The sequence below is a fragment of the Ctenocephalides felis genome, unplaced genomic scaffold (assembly GCF_003426905.1).
Source record: "Ctenocephalides felis isolate EL2017-DRISC unplaced genomic scaffold, ASM342690v1 CF-g0.4_SCAFFOLD_00845, whole genome shotgun sequence".
Taxonomy (NCBI): Eukaryota; Metazoa; Arthropoda; class Insecta; order Siphonaptera; family Pulicidae; genus Ctenocephalides; species Ctenocephalides felis.
Window position 1 is genome coordinate 29,927,852 of NW_020536999.1, and position 11,635 is coordinate 29,939,486.

General features: G+C 28.5%; 4 protein-coding genes across 4 annotated transcripts; 3 read left to right on the forward strand and 1 right to left on the reverse strand.

Moving 5' to 3' along the window:
- Nucleotides 1–727: 727 nt before the first annotated feature.
- On the forward strand, nucleotides 728–3,061 carry LOC113363837 (calmodulin-like). Its single transcript, XM_026606315.1, has 3 exons — nucleotides 728–984; nucleotides 1,869–2,063; nucleotides 2,950–3,061. The coding sequence occupies exons 1-3, from the start codon at nucleotides 811–813 to the stop codon at nucleotides 3,037–3,039; spliced, it is 459 nt and encodes a 152-aa protein (XP_026462100.1). The 5' UTR covers nucleotides 728–810; the 3' UTR covers nucleotides 3,040–3,061.
- A 422-nt stretch (nucleotides 3,062–3,483) lies between these two features.
- Nucleotides 3,484–3,902, forward strand: LOC113363660 (translation machinery-associated protein 7 homolog). The gene is made up of 2 exons (XM_026606140.1): nucleotides 3,484–3,573; nucleotides 3,646–3,902. The coding sequence occupies exon 2, from the start codon at nucleotides 3,663–3,665 to the stop codon at nucleotides 3,855–3,857; it is 195 nt and encodes a 64-aa protein (XP_026461925.1). The 5' UTR covers nucleotides 3,484–3,573; nucleotides 3,646–3,662; the 3' UTR covers nucleotides 3,858–3,902.
- A 503-nt stretch (nucleotides 3,903–4,405) lies between these two features.
- Nucleotides 4,406–7,041, forward strand: LOC113363659 (26S proteasome non-ATPase regulatory subunit 5-like). Its single transcript, XM_026606139.1, has 7 exons — nucleotides 4,406–4,774; nucleotides 5,193–5,343; nucleotides 5,516–5,743; nucleotides 5,806–6,058; nucleotides 6,129–6,320; nucleotides 6,392–6,691; nucleotides 6,755–7,041. The coding sequence occupies exons 1-7, from the start codon at nucleotides 4,611–4,613 to the stop codon at nucleotides 6,946–6,948; spliced, it is 1,482 nt and encodes a 493-aa protein (XP_026461924.1). The 5' UTR covers nucleotides 4,406–4,610; the 3' UTR covers nucleotides 6,949–7,041.
- A 167-nt stretch (nucleotides 7,042–7,208) lies between these two features.
- LOC113381870 lies at nucleotides 7,209–10,935 on the reverse strand. The gene is made up of 4 exons (XM_026620531.1): nucleotides 10,913–10,935; nucleotides 10,497–10,740; nucleotides 7,882–8,050; nucleotides 7,209–7,318 (listed from the first exon to the last, which is right to left on the reverse strand). Exons 1-4 carry the CDS (start codon nucleotides 10,933–10,935, stop codon nucleotides 7,209–7,211), a joined length of 546 nt encoding a protein of 181 aa, XP_026476316.1.
- Nucleotides 10,936–11,635: the final 700 nt, after the last annotated feature.

An 11,635-nucleotide genomic window follows, 5' to 3' on the forward strand; every position in this document is an offset into this window, starting at 1 on the left:
CGTCGGCATCCGAGTTGAAAGGGTTCATTCTTATTGATTGTCTTAAGGCAAAATGCCACTTCCACCTAGTAATTATACTTCTGTGTTTTATTTTTATCATCTATAATATGATATATATGTTTACGTATACCTATATAGCGAAATAACATTATCATTGATGATTATTTATTATCTATGAAGATAAATATATATTTTAATAATTTTGATAAAATGTTCGTGTTGGCTTTAAGTATTAATTTATGCATCACCAAGCTCCGCAATAGGATTTAAAATTTCAAGTTCTGCTGATGCTAATTTTTTTGTTGTTAGTTTTAGTACAAAGGTACAAATTTTAAGGGCTTTATATAAATATTTATTTATAAAGAAATGGACAAATCAAATCAAATTGGCTAATAATAATAAGCAAAAATATATAAAAGAGCCTTACTTTTAGCATGATAATACTACAAAGAAGAGCTTTTACCATCATTTTCTTGGGTCCTCCTCGTCTGCAATGCTGCACAATGAAGGTATCATTTTTAATATAATTATCTTTTAATTTAAGATTATAGAGTAACAAATGCTATTTACTAGTGTATCTAAAATAATTAAATTTCGGTTCATTAGTACATCTCTGCTCGCCTCATATCAAATTCTTATCAGTTCTACACCTTTAATCAATGCTCGATACCGCCGTCGAACAATGCCGTACCATTGCTACGATACATTTCAGTTTCCTCTCTCTGCAGTGCGGTTAATAAATCTCTGAAACTAATTACGAGTGCAGTAGCAATTCTTTTTTTACTAAAAGTAAAATAACTTTGGAACAAAATGGCAAGCACAAGACCCCACAGGGAGAACATGACAGACGAACAAATTGCAGAATTCCGTGAAGCTTTTGCTTTGTACGACAAAGACGGAGATGGTGCGATATCAGCCGCCGAATTAGGAACTGTCATGAGGGCTTTGGGTCAAACTCCTTCCGAAGCCGAACTTAAAGGATACGTCAAGGTATGAATAAGTGAATAATGGTATTATTTGATAGAAAATTTACTCAATGTAACATTACTCATTTGCCATATGATAAGAGTTTATTGATAAGTTTATTAATCGAATTTAGTCACCGGTTGAGGTATTCATATATGGCCAAATGATTGTTTGGGAATTTAATAAGATTAAATAGATACAATTAAATTGTATAACATTTGATAAATTTTTGGGTCTAAGTCAGTTTTAAATTGCTTTAAATTTAAAATTTTATCTTGAACTGCAATTCATTTAATATAATTTGGAAAAATGTATTTATATGAATTTATTATCATATTAGGCGTGTTAAACAATCATACAATTAAACTATCTGTAATTGAAATTTGTTAGAAAATTAAATTTTACTATAGAAAATACAAAAAATGACTACATACGATCCACATCAACTAATAAATGATTAGCAGTAATCAATTTATGTATAAGATAGTAAAAACTAAAATCCGCAATTAAACAAACATTTTCCTTAAAATTTTCTAAAAACGTTCTGAATTTTGTACAACAAATTTTCAGCATTGCTTTGCTATTAGATCACTATGCACTATTTGTATTAGTTCCATATATTGTTATTTATAATGGAATGGAATTTACATACGATTTTAAACACATTCGCATTAGTGTATGTAAAACATTTTACATAATGTTTGTAAACAATATTGCTAAGTTGGAAAAGTTCCTATAAAATAAAAACATTATAATGCATAATGTATTAACACTATTCACGTCACTTTTCTCGAGTTGTTTAAATTAAATTTATGTCCAACTATACCATTATTTCAATTCTTGGGAATTCATGTGTTTTAAAATATTTAAAATTAATTATAATGTTTTTTTTCTAATTTAAGGATAACAGCGTGGCCATGACCGTAGATTTTCCAACGTTTTTGACAATGATGGCCCGACAGATGCAGGAAGGCAGCAGTGTTGATGAAATCCGGGAAGCCTTCCGGGTTTTCGATAAAGATGGTAATGGCCGAATGTCCGTTGCGGAATTGAGACACATTTTAACATCTCTTGGAGAACGCTTAACAGATAATGAGGTAAAAAGATATTTAATCAATCTGGTTGAAACATATAATAATATAATCTAAAAGTTTCACAATATAGAAACATATAATAATATAATCTAAAAGTTTCACAATATAGTTTTCATGTACTAGTTGCTCACGTATTTCCAAGTTGTTTATTAAGTTTAACATAATTAGATGGCAGTCGTTCTTGGTATCAACAACATATTTCCGGAAAATACATAAAATACTGAATTACATTTAACAATAAGTACATGTGCGAATCATGAATAATATTTATTTCATAAAATTGTACGCGGATGTTTTATTTGATTTTTTTATTTATTACAATAACAATTTCCAAGATATTTATATTTTTCCAAACAGAACGTGATATATTGTGTACAACAAGTATTGTTTACAATTTGACCTTTCTGATGTTTTGGATTAAATACGTCATAAATACGTAATTATTGGTAATGAACATAAGAACATCAGTTTGAAAACTGTAATACGTGTGAAGGATGAAAATAAAATTGTTTAAAATTCATCACTTATTTATTGAAATAAGTAAATAAAACTGCTGAGTCACCACTTATGTATTTTTGTTTGCTTAGTTTGTATGTAATATAACAAAAATATTAACAGTATATCTATAACGTTTTTTTAACATAATAACTTATTGATTTTATAATATTCTACACATGTTTCGAGTATAGGGTTGTTGGAATCTGTATGTTGTTAATTGGGAAGCATTTTTAAAGAGCAGCTATGTTAAAAACTAATGCTTTAAATTAGTTTATAGTTTTATTCAAATGGCATTTACAACAATAAATAAAACAAATAAAAGCATGCATATAAATTAAATTAAAATCACAATCGTTTTTGCAATATTTATTTTATGAACTATTTTTTGCAGGTGGACGCAATGATCCGAGAAGCAGACGTAGATAATGATGGGATGTTAGATTATGAGCAATTTATTCAAGCAATGACGATGAGTTCATAATATAAAAATAAATATGTTAATAGATATATTGAAATAGTCTTTGTTCATTGTTTCAATTTTTAATATATATAAATATATAAATATATATCTTTATACCTCCACCAAATATTTATAATTTAATAATATTGTTTAATGTTATTTCAATTAAAGTTATAACATAGAAGTTGAAATTTAATTATTTGTTTTATTGAAATTAAAATTTTGTACCTTATGCTTTACGCTGATTTAAAAGAAGCAATTTTTATTGCATTTATTAATTTTTAAAATTATTATTTGGTTATCAATGTTAAAAACATTGTTAATAGTATTTGTTTTATTTCAGATTACTTGGAATAATATTTTAATATTATTAGTTAATATAAATCATTTTCGCTCGCTTTTTCAAATAAAAGTTACGTTGTGAAGTTCGCGCAAGTGACAAGTCTGACATTCCATTATGGCAGGCATATTTTTGGCATTTGTTATTTGTGGCATGTGCTCCAAATAGTGCGGTTATCAACCAATAACTATTGAATAAATTCTTTCATAAATTATGTAAGTAAACATGTGAAATATAGATCTATTTGGAATAAACACTAGATATAAATTTTGCTTACTTGTCTTTAGATAAATTCACTTTTACTATGTCTGGTCGAGAAGGCGGCAAGAAAAAACCACTAAAAGCAGCAAAAAAACAAGATAAAGAATTAGATGACGATGATCTAGCCCATAAGCAAAAGATGAAAGAGCAACAAAAGGCTTTACAAGAAGCTAAAGCTAAGGCTTCTCAAAAGGGACCACTAGTTGGAGGTGGTATCAAGAAGTCGGGCAAAAAATAATGCATTTTTTAATTCTATTTATATAATCATTAAATCAATTGTACAGACCATAAATACATTCTTTTAATTTATAGATTGTGTTTTTGTACAAGTACTTTGGTGATCTATACATTGAAGGCCAATAATGGCAAGTGTCTTAATCGGTAGTTCAAATATGATTTATAAATATTTGGTTGCAGTATTTTCATAACCCAATATACATAGATAAAAGAAAAGTCAATATATTATGCCAATATATTACCTTCTTTAATAAAATTTTAACATATATTTGTGCTCAATGGATGTCTTGTGCTTAGCAAACATTTTACCTCGTATATCAATAATAATGTTTATTCAAATTAATATGTTAAAATCTGAATTTGAAAATTTCAAATAAATTCAGAGCTAATTGAACTCATCTGTCAACTTCAAAGTCAATTAATTATATTAATGCTTTTTGTATTATTAAGTTTCCATTACTTGTTCATTAGTATAAAGTTGTTAATTACTCCTTAGTGAAACCACAATTCACACAACAAATCATTGTAATGACTATTATTGTCGTTGAGATTTCAAATATAAATGAGTTAGCTAACCACTACTTCAAATAAAATTGTCTCTTTAAAGCTTTGTTGTTTATGCGTCATATGTGTTTTGGCCAATTGCAATTTTCAAGTGTCATCACATAACCTCCAAATCTATTGTGTACGTTTTCTGTAGCATTGCATTGCATTGACAAAGTTTTGTACAGAATTAATATTGCGCATCTTAAGAATGGCGTTATTTAAATATCAGGAGAATTTAATGAATCAAGACACAAGAACTGAAGCTCTGAATGATATTAAACAACAACTAGTTAGTGCAAGAGGCACTGACATTGCAGAATATGCTCATAGCATCAAGATTCCTCTGCTTTTTGAATGCTTGGAAAACGATGAGTGAGTTTTGTATTTAGCTATGCACATCATTACTTTTAAAACCAACTTTAATATCTGTAATTGTGATGTATATTCTTATAGTTTATATTTAAAATTGAAAGTGAGTTAACTCACTTGATTCAGTCGTTGATCTATATACCATGTTGTTTGTGATTTTATATTATAAAAATCATAATATATAAAAAGTTGATTATTAGTATTGAGTATTATCAATGATTGCTCACAGTTTAGTACATCTTTTCTTTATAAAGTTAAACACTGTGCTTAAACACATCAATAATTATGTCTACTGATCTCGACTTGATATGATCATAAATTTTAGTATAATTACATGATCGTATCAATCCTTGTGGGGTTCGATAACAAATTGTACTTATATAATAAATCAACTAAATAAATAAAGTACATAAATTTATAGGAATGAGGAACAAATTGATCTGGCCTGTGAAATCTTAACAATTTGTATGGAAAACTTATCATTAGGAGAGAGTTTGGTAAAGTATCCTGGTTCATTAGAAAAGTCACTAACACACAAATATGACATTGTTCGTCAAATGTCTTTGAAAGAGGTAATGTTTTTAAAGTACTAATTTTAAATATAAATAAATGAAGAGTTTTATTAAAAACTAATAATACTTAAAATATATTTGAAAAATTATTCCTATTAAGTCTGCTTACAATTAGTATATGCAATATTAACGAGTTCGTATTAGGATGTTATACAAATGAGTTATGTTTTAGATTCTAAGAGCAGCTGAAATCGATGGTAATTATTTTAATGATGTATCTCGAGAGAACCTAATTGCAAAAATCGTAGATTGTGTGGGACATGATAATTTAAGTGTAGCACATGTTGCTGTAAATATTCTATGTTTAATAATAATGCCATGGATAAGTAATCACCAGATATTATCTGGTTTGCAAAATGTTATGAATCGTGGTGAAATTCAAAGATTTAGAGTTTATGAGGTATTATATTATATGTCTTGTATATAATAAACTGCATTATTTTAATTTTGTAATTTTGATAGATAGTGATACAGTTGGCAACAAAATCTAAAGATAATTTTAATAAAATCGAATCTACATCATTCTTAGCAAAAATGTTAAGTGAATTAGATGTACAAGATGAATTAGTACAATTAAATGTTATTGAGTTGCTAACACAATTAGCTATGTCTGACCATGGTTTTAATTACTTAGAGAATAAAGGCATATTTAAACATTTTGCTGTACAAGTGGAAAATATAGATCAAAATCCATTGAGTCCTCTAATTTTACCAGGTATCTAATTAAATTTTTTAAATAATGAACACTTTTTAAAGTCTGATGTTATAATGAAAGAATCTTTTAGGATTGTTAAAATTCTTTGGTCGAGTTGCTCATACCAGACCGACATCTATGTTGACTCAATATAAGAACATTCTTTCAAAAATTTTTGATATTGTTCAAAATAGCTATGATGAAACATTGCTACTTGTATCATTGGATACAATAGGATATTTAGGAGCAACAAGAGATGGCAAATTTGCTTTAAATAATAACAGTATGTTTAAAGATGCTTTAATACAAAAAACCAAATTCTTAATCAATTTTTTAATTATTCAAATTATGCAGATGAAAATATGGTTGCCACATTGAAGAAAATCGGATTTTATATTCATAGTGGATCAACTGAAGTTAGGATTCGAGCATTGGATTGTTTAAAACATTTAGTTGAAATTGATCCACATGATACGAATAATGAAATACAATCTATTACACAAAAATGGTTTAACACATTGTGTGAAAACCCAGTTGACTTCATTTTCAATGTTTGTAGAAAACCATTCCCGGATATTAAATTGGCAGCATTGGGTATTTTGAAAGTTATTGCTTGTCAATTATGGGGTGCGGATTTGATTGTAAATAATCCAGGTAAATCCAGGTTCTTTGAAAAATGTGTTTAACAAATTATTATTTTTATATATCTCGCCTCAGGTATCATAGAATATTTGCTAGACAGGCGAACAGAGAACTTTAAAGATGGAAAACAAGCAAAGTTTGACATAATTTTTGCATTAAATCAAATTCCTGATTTAGATTTAGAATTGAGACAAAGACTGCAGTTGTATATTGCTGAAGGACCATTTTATGTTGAAGCTGTTACAGACATTGCCATTGAGGGAGAATAAATCATGTTTATAGCATCATATTTTGAATAATGTTAAATTATTAAAAATAAATATTTTGTAATATTTTTTCTTTATTTGATAATTACTAATCAATACACCATATAAATAAAAATGTCTCTTTATTCATATACATATTTATGATAACATTATATGATATAATCAAATCTTACAAAATCGTAAATTATCTTATTACAACAAAAACGTATCACAATCATTCTCACACCTTTGGTATTTAGTATATATTTATTTATATAGTTATTTTATTTTTTTAACATTAATTTGATAATGGACAAAATGCAACATATCGACAATATTGTATATGACTGTAGTTTCTGGACGGCCAAACTTTGAACAGCTGCTGGTAATCCTGCTGCAAATCAAATTTTACAAATATAAATTTGAAAATACTTATAATAAATATGTGATAAACAATTACTCTAAATTTATATTAATTTAAATTTTTATTTTTGTTTTTTTTCAAGTGCTGCAAAGTAAAAAAAAAATGTTTGCGCTCCATTAAGTTGGCAACAATTGCGGTTTATATATTTTTAAATTTGATATTCCGTCTCAAAAGTCATAAATCGTTTTCTCATAATAAAAATGCAATAATATTCAATTGTAATAATAATATATATCTATAATTAGCAAAATATAAATTGTTTTGGAATTGTAGTAAAACTGCAAGTTCAAGTAAGAATCGTAGTAACAAATTATTGCAACTGTCATTATAAGTTGTTGATGATGGAATCTGACTGGATTGTTGTCAAGTTCACATTATTTTAATGTCAGTCATCAACCATTGCTGTAATTGTTTCATCATAAAATTTATTCTAAAATGTGCAAAGATTGAATAAATTAAAGTGCAATTGTTTATTTTTTAGTGTTTGCAATATGTACGTTAGAAATTTGTGTCAGAAATTAATATAAACTTACCATCCACAACATGAACTCGTATCGTTGCATTAGGAGCATTGGAAGGCGTGCAACTATAGACCCCAGAGTCGCTCCCAATTGCCTGTTGAATTAGCAAACGGCTGGTGGTAAATATTCCTTTTTCCGTAACAGAAGAAATTCCGCCCCGTGGTGAATCATAGTTAATGACCTAAATGCATATTACATAAAATGACTTATTAGTATCAGTGCCAGTGGTAATGTTTGTATTCTGCATTGTCGCTTATAGATTCAGGTAAGTTGATAATATAATATAATATAGATTTAAATGTTTACTTATATTTTCATAATTTGATTATTTTTTGTCATAAGCAATAAGTAAAGGGTTACATCCGTTGAGAATTCAGTAGCGGTGATAGGCGTTAGCGACGCCGGCGGTCTTGCTATTCAAGGGCCTTGCAAAGTTTATTTTATTTATCATTTCATTGTTAGTTTTTTAACATCAGTTAAATTAGTTAACTCTAATTTGGCTTATGTAATTTAACGTTTTCTGGACTGGGAAAAAGGATGAGCTCGCAAAAATTCCGTCGACGCCTACGGGTGCTTTAGTTCCGTCACTATGCGTATGTGCTTTCTTTTGTATATAATATATATATATATATATATATATATATTATATATTATATATGTATATTTACATACTTAATAATGATATAAAGTAGAATTTTTACAATATCCATGTAGTATTACATTAATACAACAACATATATAATCTATGCGGTGGTGTTGTGTTAATTTTTTTTTACCGGAACGCCTACATTAAAATCGGTTCCAAAACCGATTTGTTCCGGTTCGGTTCTCGTATTTGTTCCGGTTCGGTCCGAATTCCAATCCAGCAGAAGAAAAAATCGTTCCAGACTCCAGATTACGGTTCAAAAAAACAAGCCGGTTCGTTCTGGTTTAAGTTCGGTTCAAACCCTTGTTTATAATAATACACATAAAATACACATAAATTCGAAAAAAAACGCATTTTTTTCAATACGCCAGCCTATTCTTCTTATTAGAAATCTTATTAGTTCCGGAACGCGTTCCTGCCCAAAATGGAAGATTTCAGATGAAAATCTGTACGTTTGTCGCCATTTTTCTTAGCATCACTTTAATAAACTAATAAAGTTTAAAACATTTACCGAAACTGGAAACCAACATCTAGAAATATTAGATCACAACAAATGTATAATAAAAATTATTAAAATTAGCCGTATGCCCTTTTGGGTATGGCAATAAACTATGCCGAGAATGAGTAACGTAGGGTTTGCAGGCCGCTTACATTTCACCAAAAATTAGAAAAAAGTCCAGGAATTCTTTTTAATTCTATTTTTGCCGGTACGCGTACCGGCCCAAAAAGGATATACCGGAACGACGTTCCGGCTCGAGAACGCCATTGAATCTAAAACTTGTAGGGGGAAGTCCCGTAACGCCAGACAGCACCTAATACCGGACACTCTATTTAATACGTATTATTTAAGCGAGTATAAATCTTTTTATATCAAAATAAAAGTCAGAAGGGCGCGGGAGCACACAGGTGCAGAAACACCCGCCAAGACTCACCTGTGACGCACACGGCCACGGCGGGAGCAATCCTTTGCTGTTTTAGGTGCAAAATCACGGCGTCACCTAAATATCAATGGAAGTAATTCTAGTGTATTTATGCATTTATATTTGAGTGGCATTCAATGATAAAAGTAGTACTTGATTGTTATCCGTAAAATGGTAGAATATTGTTAGATATATATTCGTCAAACACACATGTGCAGATACTCCAGAGTGTGGAGATGGCTACCTATGTGTTCAATACTGATTATTTTGAAATGTCCGGTACTAGGTGCCACTTTGTAAAATCATATTTCTTGTTACCAAAGTTTGATTGATAGTATTAATTATTTTTTAGCAAAGGTTGCGTTTTTGTTAATTTAGTTTGATTTCTAACTTTGTTATCTAACATAAGTCATAATTTAATAAACATTTCGTAAAATATTTTTTGATTTATTTATAAATAACCTTAGGTATCCGGCACTCGGAGACTTCCCCCTATACGATTTCAATTCATATTAAGACGTAATTGAGTTCTTATAATTTTGATCAAAGTTTCAAAATTCTTCTTTTTGAGCAAGTTTTATATTTGTAGCTATGTTTGTATTGAGCAAAAAACTTTTCAAAAGAACAGAAATTATTCAATTTGTTTTAGTTTGATATATTAGTATAGAAATTAATTTCTATTTTAGACAAGAGGTATAATTAAATCAAAGCATATATTGACTTTCATGCTGCATTGAAAACGGAAAATTTCTTCCTTTCTTTCTTTCTTTCGATTTTTTATGAATAATAATTACAATTAAAAGTCACCAAATAAATACAAGTATTCATACAATTTTCAAGAATAAAGAAATATTTAGTTTATACTAGTTTACAACTAAATTCAAATATTTTTTTCTGCGACTGCTAACGATGCAAGAATAATTATCGTCCCTGTTGGAACAAATATTGCACCATGGCTCCAATTTCAAATGTTTAATATGCAGCACGAAATACACAATTAAGTTTTCAAAACCATTAATCAACACTTAATAATGGTGATTTAATTTTTGATTAATACTGACCGTCCCCTCGTGCGACCAGGTGACGTGAGGCGGAGGTTGCGGAGCGTATCTGATTTCGCACAGCAGGTTAATTATGGAACCACGATTTATGAACACATCCGGCTCTCCAGCGATTTCCGTTGTGGGTTCTGTGAAATTAGAAAGATATCCGGTTGATGGTAATTTTGTAACGGTGACGGATTTTTTTCCAATTATCTTGTGGGATAAAGGATAGAGGATTTGATTAAGATTGTCTATGACTTCACTATAATAGAAATTTGTATTGAGACGGGGTTTAGAAATAAAATTATATATATATATATATATATATAATATATATAATTTTACTAGAGGCAAATTTATAATTTGTAATATTATCGACTCAATCATTTAATTTTTATAGATTAAAATTTAGACTACCAAATTCACGCACTTACACACAGTCTTGATGATTTGGCATTATTTTGACTGATATCCTATAAATTTTATTTACGGTTACGGTTCTAGAGTGTAAATAAACTAAAATAATAAAAATTAATTGCAATAACTGAAAAATGGTCACAGTTTAACCTTAGCTCAGGGTTGCATTTAAAAGCTCATAATATTTAAACTTTATGATTTTTTTCTTATAATTTTGTTCAAATTTCAATATTTATATTCAAGTTCATTTAATATATAGTTCAAATTTTAATATATACATATATATTAGGGTGGTCCTTAAATTGGTAATTTTCGAATTTTCTTGCTCCCAGGGGCTCAAATGGTTCCAAATAGATAAAAAACAATTATCTGAAAGTTTTAGATCTTAATATTGTCTTTTAGATAGAGCGCAAATCAATCAAAGTTTTGTATGGAAATAGCATGGAAAAATTTTCAAAAATTTTAAAAATGTTTTAGGATAATTTAGCGAACAAATGAATGAATAAAACTCATTCATTTGTCGCTAAGTTATACCTAAAATTTTTTTTTAATTTTCAAAATTTTTTCCATGCATTTTCCATACAAAACTTTGATTGAATTGCGCTCTATCAAAACGTTAATATTAAGATTAAAACTTTCAGAGAATTGCTTTTTATCAATTCAGAACTATTTGAGCCCCTGGGAGCAAGAAAATTCGAAAATGACCATTTTAAGGACCACCCTAATATATATATATATAT